Consider the following 17,080-nt stretch of genomic DNA (forward strand, 5'->3'; position numbering starts at 1 on the left):
TTTAAGTGATGTTTACTTCAATATGTCAATGATATAAAATATTTATTGAACAACAATGTGGATTGTTTTAATGTTCTAACTTTTTTTTTCTTTAAGCATGTTCTTTGCATCTGCCAGTGTTATTATCAGAACTTGTTTTTAAAATTGTTGGGTTGGGGAAATGGCATTATGGAATTTCATGCCTGAGGCTCTGAGATTTGAGGTTTAATCCCCTCCCCCTCCCCCTCCACACAACCACTATAAGCTAGAGCTGAGTAGTGTTCTCATTAAACTAAAGGCTTAATTTTAAAGTACTGTGGACATCATATAGTGTATAATGTATGTAATTGTCAATTCATTGTAACTTTTATTTTTATATAAAAGTATGGGGATGATTTCTGATTCAATATGTGAGAGATGGTTAGGTCTTCTCTTCAAAAGAACATGAATACAATTGTTTAGTACAAAAATTCTTTTTATAAATTGTTATCTATGACCACGTGTGGCCAGTAGTTTCCTATTCTTACGCTGGTCCTTGAGCTTTGCGCCACATGCGCTTAACCCACCGCACCACTGCCACTGCCCGACTCCCTGGTTTTCTATTCTTTAGGTCAGCTCCTTGCAGTGCTTGCTAATCCTCCAGCAGAGACCCTCAGACTCTCTTCCTCCTCTCCTCATTTGGGCAACGGGGAGATTGTGAGCTCTGAAGCCCAACCCGGCGTGGAGGAGACAGTTCTGCTTCAGGTATAAAAGAAAGAGAGGCAGGCTGTGAGTATGGATCCACCAGTCAACGCCCATGTTCAGCAGGGAAGCAATTACAGAAGCCAGACCTTCCACCTTCTGCATCCCACAATGACCTTAGGTCCATACTCCCAGAGGGTTAGAGAACAGGAAAGCTATCAGGGGAGGGGAGGGGATGCGGAGTTCTGGTGGTGGGAATTGTGTGGAGTTGTACCCCTCTTATCCTATGGTTTTGTCAGTGTTTCCTTTTTATAAATTAAAAAAAAAAGAAAAATAGGAGAAGGGTGAAGGGGGTGCGCTGCTGCCTGACGGCCACTGTTGGTGGCATGCCCTTATGCAAAAGAATAAATGCCTTGTTTCAACTCCTTATTCTTTGCCTTGATAAGTAATTCTAATTGGAAGTCATTTACAACAACTGCATTTGAGTTTATTTTTTCCAGTTGTTTTCATATCTTCTTTTCTAATACAATATAAAACTTGCTTTGAGTTTGAGTAATAACTGCCAGAGGGTAACAGTCACAAAAGAGCCACTTCTCACTTGCCAGTCTTTGTGCATAAAACAAACAAAACATAATAAATGTTCAGGTTTTGATTACTGAAACATTATGAAAACTATTTTTACCAAAGAGATGCAGTTTGTTTTAATAAAATATCGCTTTGAGTAAGCTTTGTATTAAAACAAGAAGAGGACGGGGAAGAAGGAAGGAGGAGGAGGAACAGAGAAGAAGGAAGGGGAAGAATAAGGAGAAAGATGGGAAGAAGAGGAGGTGGAGTGAAGAGAGGAGGAGGAGGAGGAAGAAGAAGAGGAGAAGGAAGAGTAGAAGTGGGTTGTAATCTTGCTTAAGCTGCCTTCAGACCCCAGACCTAGAATCATTCCCCAGTACCCCACTACCCCCCTCCCCACCCTCCATACCACCTTATTCTAGGCTCCCTGACAAGAAGGAAGATCTGGGATCCTGGCCCTGCATGGTCTGCAGCTAGGCTTCAGGCACTGGCTCTCAGGCAGGCTGAGAAGAGGCAGCACAACACCTCAGGGATGCATTGGATCGACCTTCCCGTGGTGCATCCCGTGAGTACCCACTCATTGGGGAAACTGACGATCCTTCCTAGCCGACTGAATCCACATGGATCCCAGTCACTTTCAAAGCCATTAACTGGCTACGGAAGAAGGGCAAACGCTAGAAGAAGAAGGGCCACAGGAAGCTTCTGGGAGCCGCTGACATTTGAGTGGGTCTTAAAAGACCTGGAGGATTTTATCTCAGAAAAGAGAATGTCAGGCCGAATGCCTGAGGCAGGGACGCTTCTTCAGCAGTGCTTGTCTGGTGAGACCAAGTTTGTCCCCTCCCACCCCCACTTCCCATGGCTGTCAGTGTAGTGTGATGTGTGATGTGTGTGTGATATGTGGTGTGGGAATGTGAATATGGCATGGTGTGTAGTGCATGATATGCTCTGTGTGTGCAGAGTGTGGCTGCTGCATGTGATTTGTGTGTGTGTTGTAAGGTGCTATCCATGGTGTGTGTGTGTGTGTGTGTGTCGGTGTGGGGTATAGGATATGAATATGATAGAGCCTGATGGCCAGATCAGACTGTGAGCAAGACCAGGGTTTGAGGAATGTGACCTTTATCCTGGGGACAGTGGGGAGGGAAAGGGCTTAAAGCAGCAGGGGTTAGTTAGTGTTGTGGGATAAACAGACTGTGCCTGTGAGCTTAACCGGGTGTGCCACCACGCAGCACTAAGAGTAAACAGATTGTGGAGGGGAGGCCCGGTCAGATGCACTAGGCCATTTGGTGGTCATGGGTACAGCTGACACAAAGACTGGGAGGAGACTGGGTCAAGGCAGTGGGGGCAGGCTGAGACAGAGCCTGAGTCTAAACTAGAAGGGCGTCATAATAATATCACAAACCACCACTGACACAGCACTCAACTGAGGCTGGCCTTTCCAAGCATTTTATTTATTTATTTTTAAATATTTATTTATTTATTCCCTTTTATTTCCCTTGTTGTTTTATTGTTGTGGCTATTATTGCTGTTGTTATTGATGCCATTGTTGTTGGACCCAAGCATTTTATACATACCGGTTCCTCTAATCCTCTCAGGATTGGCCTAACAGCTACTTCTTTCTCTCTCTCTTTCTTTCTTTGAAATTTTTGAGCACACATGTTATAATGTGCAAGGACCTGAGCTCAAGCCCCCAGCCCCCATCTATAGAGGGAAAGCCAGAACTCCCGCCTTCTGCACCCCAAAAAGAATTTTGGTCCGTACTCCTAGAGGGTAAGGAATGTTAGGGGGAAGATGACTACAGGGCTCTGAACTCCAACTCCAACAGGACCTGGAGAACAGCTACTTCTATTTTATGAGTGAGAAATGAAAACACAGAGAGATGAAGTCCCTTTCCCAAGGTCACACAGTTGACAGAACTGGGATTTGCTCCCATATGACTTCAGAGTCCCTTATCCCTTAGCCAGGCTTCTAGTTAGGTCCAGGCAGAGGACTGGAAGTGTGGAGGGACTGGAGACAGATGTAGGGAGAGCAGACAAGGCACAGAACTTAAGTGTGAAGAGGTGTGGAGGAGGAGGGGAGCTGGTAGAGGAAGCATGGGGGTTGCTGCAGGGTCAGCCCCCCCCCCCCCATCCTCTCCCTTGCTCTCTGATCTCCAGGTCAGAATTACCTCAGTGTCTTCCTGGCCTCCTCCTTTCTGGAGAAGTGAATCCAGAAGCTCTGCTCCGGGCCTAGGCTGCAGAGAGAGGTGTGGGGATGTTGGAGTTACCTGGCCAGCATTCTAGGGACCTGACACCAGGGGGCACTACAGAGCAGTGAGGGAGTGGGCCTGTAGGGGAGTGGCTCCTGAGGAGTGGAGGGTGGAAGCCACAGGAGAGATGCTTGCTGACTAGCAGAGATCCCCAAATCAACCTACGAGGATTCTGAATCCCACCATTGTCCCATTTCCGTGTGAGTCTCAGGATGGAGACTGACCCCTTGTCCCGTGAACCCAGAGACCCAGAGATGGTGGGATTTGCCCCTAGTTACACTGACAGCGGGCACAAAGAGGGGGATTCCCACACACCTCCCACACCCCAGCAAGGGGTGCCAGCCTCTCCTTACTTCACTGAGGCCTCCCGGACTCTCGGGCAGGAGGGCAGGGCCTCCAGTAGGCAGAGGGTGCTTTCCTGAGAGATGCCATTATGGCTCAGGCTAGAAGAGAAAAGGGGCTCAGGAGGAGAGGGTAGGGTACAGTGCTTCTGTGGAGCCCTGGCTGGGACCCCTTGTTTTCTTCCCTGCAGCTGTCGTCATTGCCCAAGCTGAGTAAGTTCAGAGTGGCATTGTGCCTGCACCGTGCCCACCTGTCAGGCAGGTGCCATCCCCCCCCCCCATAAGAGCCACACCACACATGCCTTCTGCCCTGGGGGACAGGGCACTGAAGCACCTGGGTTGGCAGCTTCAGCCCCAAGGAGATCAGGGACATCCAAAGTGCAGAGTTCAGTTGCCTAGTAATGGGTAGTATCCTGGCTCTGGCCCTGATCCCCCAGGTCCTGTAGCTTCTCCCTGACATAGGGGTTGATGAGAGGCTCTTTAGTGACAAGATGGACCAGGGGTGGGATAACTGAGGTCTAAGACCAGCCAGTTAGGGCTAAGCTGACACTCCTTTCCTGCAGTCAGCTCTGGCCACTCACACCCTCTGCTGGGTGGCTGGTGGGGACCTTGCCAGGACAGGCAGTGAAGGAAGGAGACAAAGACCTTCTCCCCTCCGGTGGGCTTCTCGAGGGAGGCCACAGGAGAAACCTGCTGATGCCCCAGGTCTAGGAGTCAAGGCAGGCCTTGGCCCTTGATGTCAGGGAGGCTGCAGGTCACTTACTCAATTGAACCAGAGATGGGCAGCTGGGGCAGACAGTCCAGGAGGGCCCTGAGGCCGCCATCTCCTAGCAGATTTGCCGAGAGGCTGCAAGAGGTCAGAGGAGGTTGGTGGGGGTCAGACACCATCTCCCCCCACCCCTCACACACACACTGCATTGCCATCAGCACCCCACCACTCCAGGGCACCATAACCACCTCACTGAATGCCAGCATTGAGCCTTACCATATTTTGTACCACCAGTCACTGCTAGAGTATGTGTCACACCCTCCCCCTCCAGGTCCCCGGGATCACATTTCCCCCTTCAGTGCCTGGTGGCTGCTCCAGCAGGCTCCCCAGAATCAGAACAAAACCAATTGGCTTTTCTGGTCCCCTTGGCCTGCTTCAGGGCTCAGTGGGGAGCCATCATCTCTGAACAGGAGGGAACCCAGGGTGAGGAAGGGTATTGGGAGGAAGTGTTTACTTTATGTATTGTTTCTTTTTAATTTGGGAACGTGGGATCAGAAATTGCACTTGATTACACTCTCACTTCCCTTCACTGGTTACCTCCTGTGGTGAGGAAAACATTTGGAAACAATATCTTCGTCCTGCCTTGTAATATCTGACATCCAGCCTGTGTCTCTGAACCCATGTGGCTCCTGAATATGATACTTTAGAGGTTTGGCTATATATTAATATTTTTCTGGAGAACCCTAGAAATCAATAGTTGTTTTGTCTCCTGGTACAAGTTAATATTCTTTAAATAAACATCTTTTTATATAAACATCTCTGAAATAAGAAACATGGCCATGGGGGCTGGGTGGTGGCATACCCGGTAAAATATACATGTCACCATGGACGAGGAACCCTATTCAATCATGCCTCCAGTCTCTACCTGGAAGGAGGAAATTTCACAAATGGTGGGGCAGTTCCCTTCTCCATGTCTCTTCCTCTCCCTTCTATCTTTCTCTGTCTCTCACCTTCTATAAAAAAATAAAAGAGTTTGCAGTGAGTACCTCCCTAACACTTCCTCTCCACTATTCCAAGCTTGGGATCCATGATTGCTCAACAAATTGTTTGGCTTCATATGTTAACTCTCTTTTCAATCACCAGGTTCCAGATGCCACCAGGATGCTGGCCAGGCTTCCCTGGATTGAAGACCCCACCAATGTGTCCTGGAGCTCAGCTTCCCCAGAGACACACCTTACTAGGGAAAGAGAGAGGCAGACTGGGGGTATGGACCGACCAGTCAACGCCCATGTTCAGCGGGGAAGCAATTACAGAAGCCAGACCTTCTACCTTCTGCAACCCTCAACGACCCTGGGTCCATGCTCCCAGAGGAATAGAGAATGGGAAAGCTACCATGGGAGGGGATGGGTTATGGGGATTGGGTGTTGAGAATTGTGTGGAGTTGTACCCCTTCTACCTTATGCTTTTGTTCACTAATCCTTTCTTAAATAAAAAATTAAAAAAAAAAAAAAAAAGAGAGGGGAGTCGGGCTGTAGCGCAGCGGGTTAAGCGCAGGTGGCGCAAAGCACAAGGACCGGCATAAAGATCCCGGTTTGAACCCCGGCTCCCCACCTGCAGGGGAGTTGCTTCACAGGCAGTGAAGCAGGTCTGCAGGTGTCTATCTTTCTCTCCTCTCTGTCTTCCCCTCCTCTCTCCATTTCTCTCTGTCCTATCCAACAACGACAACAACAATAATAACTACAACAATAAAACAACAAGGGCAACAAAAGGGAATAAATAAATAAAATAAAATATTTTAAAAAATCCTAAAAAAATAAAAATAAGAGAGAGAGAGAAAAAAGGAAAATAAATAAAGAAATGTAAAAAAATTTTTTAAAAAAGAATATGACAGCCTATAAGTCCTCACCTGGTTGGCTCTGAAGTGTTGGGTTTCTCCTCAGGCTGGGCCATTTGGTTATTTATTTATTTATTTTTGTTATTGGTACTGAGGCTTCACCAAGGTGGGCTGACTTTCTCAGACAGAAAGAGAGAGCTAGACAGAAGGAGTCAAAGAAAGAAACTATGGCACTGAAGCTTCCCACAATGCAGTGGAGGCTGAACTCAAACCTGGCAAAGCCAGCACACTGTCCAGGTGAGCTATCCTGCTGCACCACTTCTTTCTTTTCTTTCTTTCTTCCTTTCCTTTCTTTCTCTTTCTTTTTAAATATTTATTTATTCCCTTTTGTTGACCTTATTGTTTTATTATTTAGTTACTATTGTTGTTATTGATGTCATCATTGTTGCATAGGACAGAGAGAAATGGAGAGAGGAGGGGAAGACAAGTGGGGGAGAGAAAGAGAGACACCTGCAGACCTGCTTCTCTGCCTGTGAAGCGATTCCCCTGCAGGTGGGGAGCTGGGGGGGGGCGGCTCGAACTGGGGTCCTTACGCTGGTCCTTGTGCTTTGCACCACCTGTGCTTAACCCGCTGTGCTACCGCCCGACCCTCTTTCATTCATTCCCTTTTTCTTTCTTTCTTTCTTTCTTTCTTTCTTTCTTTCTTTCTTTCTTTCTTTCTTTGTTTCTTTCTTTCTTTCTCTTTCCCTTTCTCTCTCTCTCTCTCTCTCTTTCTTTCTTTCTTTCTTTCTTTCTTTCTTTCTCTCTCCCTTTCTCTCTCTCTTTCTTTTCTTTCTCTTGCCACTAGGGTTATTATTGGGGCTTGGTGCCAGCACTATGAATTCACTGTTCCTGGAAGCCATTCCCTACCCCCCCTTTCTTTCTTCCTATTTTATTTGACAGGACAGAAAGAAACTAAGGGGGGGGAGATAGGGAGAGAGAAAGACAGATATCATCAATACTATTTTTACCGTTTGTGAAGCTTTCCCCTGCAGGTGAGGAGCAAGGGCTCCAGCCTGGGTCCTTGTGCATGGTAATGTGTGCTGTGCTGACCCTCTGGTGGAGACCTTTTGTAAGGTCTCCTGTATTAGGTCAAGGCTACACCCTGAACTAGCTCCACTATGACAGGAGTGTGAGTGGGAGGGATAAGATAGGTATAGGGAAACTTTGTAGGAGTCCTAGGCACTCTGTTAGCTGTTTTACACACACACACACACACACACACACACACACACACACACACACACACACACACACACACACCCCTCCAGTGGCACACAGGCAACTCTTCCATATTCTCCATCCTCTCTTCTTCCTCCTACTTACTCTAGCTGGCTGAGGTGGTCACACTTGTTTAGCAACCTGCACAGTGTCTTCACATGTTCCTGCCCAAGGTCGCAGCCTATAAACCTGCAGGAGGAAAGGGGATGGTCAGAGGGGACTTTCAATCACTCAGCCCAGGTGGGACCTCTGAGCTCCTGGCCCTCTGACCCCTAGCTTGGATTCTCTGGACATATCCATGACTTACTGCTCCTACCTCTCCTTCCTATCAGCAGAGCCCACCCAGCACCCACATCCTTCCTCTGGGAACATAGTTCTCTCACTGGTCACCATATAGCATCATCAGGGAGCTGGTAAGATATACATTCTGGAAAGCCAGCCCAGATTGAAGCCTAAACTCTAGGGCAAGGCTCTCCAAGAGATCTGGTTCAAGCTCAGTGAAGCAGAGCTCTGGAGGAGACTTTAGTGACCAGTCAGGGGAGTCAGATGGGGAAAGTAAGGGTGGCATCTGCTCTTTCAGAAGGCTACCGATGCTTTATAGTATATCATTACAGAAACAGGAAGTCTGTTTTGAAATGTTTATGCAGAGACAACTCAATAAGGCAGATGCATTCTGGGACCAGCCAAGAGCCTTGCAGAGTTGGGGGGGGGAGGGGGAGGGAGGAAGAGAGATAGAAAGGGAGAGAGAAAGAGAAAAAAGAAAGAAGGGCCGGGTGGTGGTGCATATGTTACAATGCCCAAGGACCTGGGTTCAAGCCCCCAGTCCCCACTTGCAGGGGGAAGCTTCACAAGTGTTGAAGCAGTACTGCAGGTGTCTTTCTGTCCCTCTCTCTCTACTTCCCCCTTCCCCTCAATTTCTGGATGTCATTATCCAATAAATCAATAAAGATAATAAAAAATTTTTTAAAAAGAAAGAAAAAGAGAAAATAAGAAAGAACCTAATATCAATAGCAATTTTTTTTTACCACTGTTGCCCTCTATCAGGAATTTTTCCACTATCTTAAATTCCTAGCAGACTATCATTTGCTTCCTAGTTTAAAACCAGAATTAACCCCTTCAATAACAACAACAATAATAAAACAGCACTTTGGTTTTCTTTCATGCGCTTGTTATCAAAGGGAACTGACTTGTAGTACTCATTCAAATGGGAAACTGGCATCGCAGGCCACAAACAGCCCATCAACCTAACACAGTACATGGAGTGTGAGAAAATATCATCATTACCTTCTAGTCTGAGAGTGGTAGCTGCTAAGGGCTCTCTCTTTATTAAAAAAGGATCTTAGCAAGTGTTAGAGAAGTATTAAAGTCACACTAACATGCAACTGAGACTTCTCAGCCTTCATCAGAGAATTGGAAAGGGTGTAACTAGTTCACTAGGGAATTCAGTGAAGGTGAACCACTCCACCATCTGGCTAACCTCCTAAAACTCACCCCATCCTGGTCAAGGGCCTACATTCTGGAGACCACTGGCTTAGAGACTCTCCGGGCTCTAGAAGTCAGAGAGCAGGGCTAGAACAGGACCAAGGACCAGGTTTCAGATGCTAGCATGATGCTGACCAGATTTCCCTGGACAGACAACCCCATCAATGTGTCCTGGAGCTCCGATTCCCCAGAGCCCTTCCTCACAAAGGAAAGAGAGAGACAGGCTGGGAGTATGGACTGACCTGTCAATGCCCATGTTCATCAAGGAAGCAATTACAGAAGCCAGACCTTTCACCTTCTGCATCCCACAATGACCTTGAGTCCATTCTCCCAGAGGGTTAAAGAATAAGAAAGCTATCAAGGGAGGGGATGGGATATGGAGTTCTGGTGGTGGGAATTGTGTGGAGTTGTACCCCTCTTATCCTATGGTGTTTGTCAGTGTTTCCTTATTATTAATACAATAATAATAATAATTAAGGAGAGCTATCTTACTTGTTCAATTTTTAAAAATTTTTAAAAAAATTTATTTTTCTTTTTGTTGCCCTTTTTTTTCATTGTTGTTGTTATTGATGTTGTCATTGTTGGATAGGACAGCGAGAAATGGAGAGAGGAGGGGAAGATAGAGAGGGGGAGAGAAAGATAGACACCTGCAGACCTGCTTCACTGCCTGTGAAGCGACTCCCCTGAAGGTGGGGAGCCAGGGGCTTGAACTGGGATCCTTACCCAGTCCTTGCGCTTCTTTGCACCTTATGCACTTAACCCGCTGTGCTAGTGCCCAACTCCCTGGTTCAATTTTTTTTTTTAAAAGATTTTATTTATTTATGAGAAAGATAGGAGGAGAGAGAAGCCAGACATCACTCTGGCACATGTGCTGCCAGAGATCGAACTTGGGACCTCATTTTTGAGAGTCCAAAGATTTCTCACTGCGCCACCTCCTGGAACACTAATTTTTTTTTTTTTAATTGAGTGTGCATATATGTACAAGGGAGAGTTTGTGCGTGAAAGAGAGTGGTAGAAAATGTAAGGACAGGGAGTCGGGCAGTAGCGCAGTGGGTTAAGCACACGTGGCGCGAAGCACAAGGACCAACATAAGGATCCCGGTTCGAGCCCCCGGCTCCCTACCTGCAGGGGAGTCGCTTCACAGATGGTGAAGCAGGACTTCAGGTGTCTTTCTCTCTCCCTCTCTGTCTTTCCCTCCTCTCTCCATTTCTCTCTATCCTAACTAACAACGACATCAATAACAACAACAATAATAACTACAACAATAAAAAAACAAAAAAAGGGCAACAAAAGGGAAATAAATAAATAAATAAATAAAATAAATAAAAAAAGAAAATGTAAGGACATTGAGAAAGAGACAGAGAGCAAAGAGAAACATCACAGCACTGCTCCACATCCACAGAGCTTCCTGGTGCTATCCACGGTGATCTCATGTGATTTGGGATTCGAACCCAGGGTCTTGTGTAGGGTAAGGCACTTGCTCGATCGACTGAGCCCTCCAGACCTCCTCTTCCTCCTTTTCCTCCTCTTCCTCCTCCCCCCTTCCTCCTCCCTCTTTTCCTTCTCCTTTTGATTCCAGGGTTATCACTGGGGCTCTGTGTCAGCACTACAAATCCACTGCTCCTGGTGGCCATTGTTTCCATTTTATTGGATAGGACAGAGAGAAACAGAGAGAGGAAGGTAGAGAGAGAGAGAGGGGGGGGGAGAAAGATAGGCACCTGCAGACCTGTTTCACCACTTGTGAAGCATCCCCCTTGCAGGTGGGGAGTTGGGGGTTCAAACCCAGATCCTTGTGTGTGTGTGTGTGTGTGTATGTAGGTCTGGGCACTTAGTACTATTTGCGCTTAAGTGGGGGCACCACCACTCAGCTCCCAGACCTCTGCTTCTTTTTGATGGAGGAAAAAAGTCTTGCTGCAGGGCGACTTCAGGGAGATGTTCCATGCAGGCACATTGTCTTCTGCTCTGGTCACTCCAGGTCTTTTGGTCCCCAGCACCCTCTGACATGGTTCCAGGCAGTGGGTGGTGGGTGGGTGGGTGAGGGGACTTACCCACAGTATCTGCCCTCCTGCTCCTCGCTGGTCTTCAAGTGTAGGCTCATGTGACACAGGGACCTGGAGTAGAAAGCAGTCGAATTAGCCACCCTGGCCTATAGGAGGACCCCTCTTCCAACAGCTGAACCTCTGACTTGGGACTGTCTCTATCCCACTCCCCAACACTGACTGGGTTTCAGAGACCAGTCCCAGATCACCTGAGTTCCACCTTCTGGATCTTTGAACACACGCTGAAGAGGTCAGCCAGCAGGAAGGGGCTTCTCAGGGGCAGTTTTCTCGCCAGGCTCAGCCTGAGAAGGGGAAGGAGGGCCCTGCATTAGCACCTCAGAGCTAAGCAGGGTCAGTTGGCAAGGACCAGAGAATCCAGAGGGCCAGGTATGGGAGGGTAAAGAGGGTTGTGGAACAGCAAGGCAGTAAGGGAGAAGGCAGGGACTCAAGAGAGACACACAGGGGCCTGGAGTCTAGTAGCAAGAGCTGGATCCATGGTTTACATGCTGGCTGTGTGTCCTTGGACAACTCACTTAACCTCTCTGAGCCTCAGTTTCCAAACCTGGAAAACAGCCTTCCTCATGGTGCACTGATTACTACAGCCCCTACTTATTAATATCCTCACTACTGTTTCTAGTTGTAAGCCCAGACGTCACAGGTAGGTTCTTGCTAAGTGGGAGGAATTAGGGATTTAGAGCAGTTTCTCAGCCTCTGCACTGTTGAGAGTTGAGACTAGAGACTTCTCTGTTATAGGGGGGTTGTCCTGAAGGATGTGTAGCTGCAATCTAGACCTCTCCCAGCTAGATGCTACTGATTTTTTTCCAAGGATTAAATTTAAAAAAATTATTATTGGATAAAGACAGATAGAAATTGAGAGAGGAAGGGGAGATAGTGAGGGAGAGAGACAGAGAGACACCTGCAAGTCCTGCTTCACCACTTGTGAAGCTTTCCTCCTGTAGGTGGGGACCAAGGGCTTGAACCTGGGTCCTTGTGTACTGTGTGTGCTTAACCAGGTATGCCACCACCTGGCCCCTTCAAGGATGTTTTAAAGATGTATTTTATTTATTTATTTACTTAGGAGGTGAGGAGATGGGGGAGAGAAACAGAGACAGTGACAGAGAGACCAGAGCACAATTCTGCTATTTTATTCAATCCCAGTGATCGAATATGGGGCCTCAGATAAGTAAGACCTGCTGAGCCATTTTCCCAGCTGCTTTATTTAATTAAAAAAAATTTTTTTCCACCAGAGCACTGCTCAACTCTGTCTTATGGTGGTACAAGGAACTGAACCTGTGACTTTTGGAGCTGCAGGCATTTTTTTTTTTTGCATAACCATTATACTGTCTTCTACAACCTTTAATTTATTTTATTACTATTTTGTAGATGCTGTCAGCTAGGGCTTTACCGCTCTGGGCCAACTTTTTCTTTAAGTTTTTTTAATTATCTTTATTTACTTATTTATTGTTTAGAGACAGTCAGAAATAGAGAGGAAGGGAGTGGTAGAGAGGGAGAAAGACAGAGAGACACCAGCAACCCTGCTTCACCACTTGTGAAACTTTCCCTCTGCAGGTGGGGACCAGGTGCTTGAACCCAGGTCCTTGAGTATTGTAACATGTGCACTCAACCAGGTGTACCACCACCTGGCCCCAGCTTTTTCTGATAGAAAGAGAGAGACAGAGAGAGAATGGGAAAGACACCCGGCACTGAAGCTTCCGCCAGTGTGGGAATGGGTTTGAATGTTGGTCATGCACACAACAAAGCGGGTGCACTGTTCAAGTGAGTTATCTTGCTGAGTCTTAGTTCATTTTTGAAAGAGAGAGAGAGAGAGAGAGAGAGAGAGAGAGAGAGAGAGAGAGAGAAGGAGAGAGAGAAGCACTCTACTATTTTATACATTGCCAAAGATTGAACCTGGGGTCTCAGCTACTTGTGGTTGGGGTTCTGCCACTGAGTCATCTTCTCTGTCCATTAAGTGTTGTTAGTATTACTTCCCCTATCTTCACAAACCAGTGTCCCCACAGCCAGATGCCTCTTGACTGAAAAATCACTACAGGCTGTGAACCACTGCTGTCAAGAAAGCAAGATGACTCAGAGGCCTCCTTGCCGTTTCTGGTTTCTGTGTCTGACGCCCTACATATCCTCTGTAATCTTGTCTTGTCAGCTTCACTCTCAAGATGCCCCCTCTCCCCAATTCACCTCTTTCTCCACCCCTGCCAATCCTCAGCCCATCATCTCTTACCCTGACAGCACAGCCTCTTCCTTGCTCTCATTCCCACCTGTCACACCTCTTCTTGGAGATGTTAAAATTATACTCGACAGGGATCGGGCAGTAGCACAGTGGATTAAGCACACATAGTGCAAAGTGCAAGGACTGGCTTAAGGATCCCGCTCAAGTGCCCAGCTCCAAGGACTGGCTTCAAGACCCCAGCTCCCCACCTGCGGGGGGGTGGGGGTGTGTGTCTGCTTCACAAGCAGTGAAGCTGGCCTGCAGGTGTCCATCACTGGTTACTTCCATCAGGAACATCATTATCAGCCCTCTTGTGGGCTTTTTCAGGACTATATCCTCACTATGAACTAGCAATGGTAAGGACTGCTCTAATCCTACTCTGCCATTTGAGGAAAACTGGTTCTGAAATGAGTGCAACCTAGAATGTTCCCAGCTGTGACCATGCACTGTGAATTCACTGACAGGGACTCAGGGTTTATAAGGCTCCTGTGATAAATATGAATATATATATGCCCTGGGTAAGATTGAAGGGATAAACAATTGATTGTATTTATATATTTTCTTTCTTTTTAAAAAATATTTATTTATTCCCTTTCATTACCCTTTTTGTTTTATTGATGTAGTTATTGTTATTGATGTCATTGTTGTTGGATAGGACAGACAGAAATGGGGAGGAGGGGAAGACAGAGAGGGGGAGAGAAAGACAGATACTTGCAGACCTGCTTCACTGCTTGTGAAATGACTCCCCTCCAGGTGGGGAGCCGGGGGCCCGAACTGGGATTCTTAAGCCAGTCCTTGCGCTTTGCGCCACGCACGCTTAATCCGCTGTGCTGCTGCCTGACTCCGTATTTATATATTTATATATTTTCTTCAAGTTTGGGAGCTACTACTCTCTGCCCTGATCCAGTTTAAACAATTTTTAAATTTATCTTTATTTATTTATTGGATAGAGACAGCCAGAAATCAAGAGGGAAGAGGGTGGTAGAGAAGGGAGAGAGACAGAGAGACACCTGTAGCACTGCTTCACCACTTGCAAAGCTTTCCCCTTGCAGGTGGGGACTGGGGGTTCAAACCTAGCACATTGCAACATATGTGCTTAACCAGGTGAGCCACAACCCAGCCTCCTGATCCAGCTTTCTAATCCTGTTCTCAACTCTAATACCATCTGACACCCAGAAAATATTTTTGTCCACCTTCATTTTAGCTCTCAAACTACAGAGAAAACTACCAAAGTCACAGGCCCCTAAATAATACTAAAAATAGACTCCTTCACTTATTTTTACCCTAAAATCCTTATTCCCATTTGCTCTATTCCTACTTTTTGGTTCCTGTTTATGAAACACTTTGTCCTGCTTTATATGTTACTGCCTTTTAGCCACCAACTTGTAGATGCTACCATGATTTCATCCTGAACTTCCTGGGCAGATGACCTCACCAATGCGTTCTGGAACCTCACTTCTCTAGAGCCCTGCCCCACTAGGGAAAGACTGAAATAGGCTGGGAGTATGGATCAACCTTTCAACACCCATGTCCAGCAGGTAAGCAGTTATAGAAGCCAGACCTTCCACCTTCTGCACCCCACAAAGAATTTTTGTCCATACTCGCAGAGGGGTAAGTGTTAGGGGAAGATGACCAGAGGGCTGTGAACTCCAATTCCATCAGGACCTGGAGAAAGAAGAGGGTGGGGGGATGGGGGAGAAGGACACTTGGAAGTAGTAAGTATGACTTAGAAAGGAAGAGAAGGAAAAAGGAAAAAAAAATGGGCAAGTATATATAAATATAGATAAATAGTTATAGAAAAAATAGTCATCCCATATCTATGACCTTGGGAGAACTAATGCAGCTTCCAATGGAGAGGAACGGGAACACACAACCCTGGTAGTGGGAAAGGTGTAGAATTATACCTCTGTTATCTTACAAGTTTGTAAATCAATATTAAATCACTAGTAAAAAAAAATTACACTTGGTTCAGCTGGGTGGTGGTGCACTTGGTTGAGTGCACATGTCACAGTACGCAATGACCTGGGTTCAAGTCTCTGTTCCCCACCTGCAGGGGGGGGAAGCTTTACAACTGGTGAAACAGGGATGCAAGTCTCTCTCTTTCTCTCTCCCTATCTCCCCCTTCCCTCTCAGTTTCTGTCTCTGTCCAATAAGTGAATAAGTCAAATATTTAAAAAAACTACACTTGACTTACGGCCTTTCAATTCCTTGGAGAACCCCTAAACTCCTCTCCTTGACTACCAGGCCCTGTGTGACTCTACCTAGGTCCTCTCTCCACCTCCTCCCTGCCTAACTGTATGTCCTGGTTGCACTAATTTGCTGGCTATTTTGTGAGCTTGCAAAACTCAGTCATGGGTGGACACAGGCTCTTTGAGCTTGCCCATTTCTGGAATGCCACTCATGTCCTCCCTCAGGGATAAGCAGAGGAAGTGATGTGAGAGTCCTTTGGCACCCAGAGATTTTTTTTATTATTAACAATTCAGTAGTTATTTACAAAATTACATGTCAACCAGGGTGTAATTCCATGCCGTTCCCACCACCAGAGTTCTGAATCTCAAGTCCCTCTATTGCAAACCACCACCATTCTCCCAAGGTTGCAGACATGGGTTAACTGTCATCTCTACAACTATCTGTTTACATCTGTACATAATTGTCCCCTTTTTCTTCCAGGTCCAATCCTCTCTTCCCCTTCAGGCCACACATAACCCTATTACTACATCCAAATATCTCTCTCCTTTCGGCTTCTCTCTCAGGGACCTGACTGAGCTGGAGTTCAGAGCCCTCTTATCCACTCCCTCCTATAACTTCTCCCCCACTGGGAGTATGGATCAAAGTTGTTTTTTGAGATGCAGAAGGTAGGAGTTCTGACTTTTGTAATTGCTTTTCCATTGGATTTGGATGTTGGCAGCTCAAACCATAACCCGAGCCTGTTTCTTTCTTTCCCTAGTGGGGTAGGGCTCTGCAGAGGCGAGGTTCCAGGACACACTTGGTGAGGTTGTTTTCCCAGAGAAGTCAGGGTGGAATTATGGTAGCGTCTGCAAGTTGATGTCTGGAAAGTGGCAGGACATAAAGTGAGACAAAATGGTTAATGAACAAGAACCAAAAAGTAGGAACAGAACAGATGAGATTAGGGATCTTAGGGTGGAAGAAAGCTCTGAAGTCCATTTTAGTCATGTTTCTTGAGTTTGAAAGCTAGCATGAAGGTGGATAAAAACATTGTCTGACAATAACTTGGATCCATTGGCATATCAGATTTCAGGCTCAGGGGCAAAAAGAAAAAGGAAAAAAAAAAAAACTAGTATAGCCACAGGCCCTTGGGAATATAACTAAAATATGCCTACTAGCTATCTACAAAATCGAGCACCCCCCCAACTCTTCATCTGCACTATTCCAGTCCTTAGGTCCATGATTGGTCAACAATTTGTTTGGCTTTGTATGTTAACTCTCTTGTCAACTACCAGGTTCCAGATACTAGCATGATGCTGACCACACTCCCCTGGACAGACAACCCCACCAATGTGTCCTGGAGCTCCGATTCCCCAGAGCCCTTCCCCACTAGGGAAAGAGAAAGACAGGCTGGGAGTATGGATTGACCAGTCAACACCCATGTTCAGCGGGGAAGCAATTACAGAAGCCAGACCTTCCACTTTCTGCATCCCACAATGACCTCAGGTCCATACTCCCAGAGGGTTAAAGAATAGGAAAGCTATCAAGGAAGGGGA

General features: G+C 46.6%; 1 protein-coding gene across 1 annotated transcript in view; it reads right to left on the bottom strand.

The window, feature by feature from the left end:
- Positions 1 to 17,080, bottom strand: part of NLRC5 (NLR family CARD domain containing 5) — a 73,355-nt gene that overhangs the window by 19,932 nt on the left and 36,343 nt on the right. Inside the window, exons 24-29 of the mRNA XM_060185510.1 lie at positions 11,344 to 11,436; positions 11,144 to 11,206; positions 7,719 to 7,802; positions 4,574 to 4,657; positions 3,823 to 3,912; positions 3,389 to 3,454 (exon numbers count right to left, since the gene is read on the bottom strand). Of these exons, the coding sequence (XP_060041493.1) occupies positions 3,389 to 3,454; positions 3,823 to 3,912; positions 4,574 to 4,657; positions 7,719 to 7,802; positions 11,144 to 11,206; positions 11,344 to 11,436 (480 nt within the window). The remainder of the gene's footprint in view (positions 1 to 3,388; positions 3,455 to 3,822; positions 3,913 to 4,573; positions 4,658 to 7,718; positions 7,803 to 11,143; positions 11,207 to 11,343; positions 11,437 to 17,080) is intronic.

Source organism: Erinaceus europaeus, chromosome 2 (assembly GCF_950295315.1).
Source record: "Erinaceus europaeus chromosome 2, mEriEur2.1, whole genome shotgun sequence".
NCBI lineage: Eukaryota > Metazoa > Chordata > Mammalia > Eulipotyphla > Erinaceidae > Erinaceus > Erinaceus europaeus.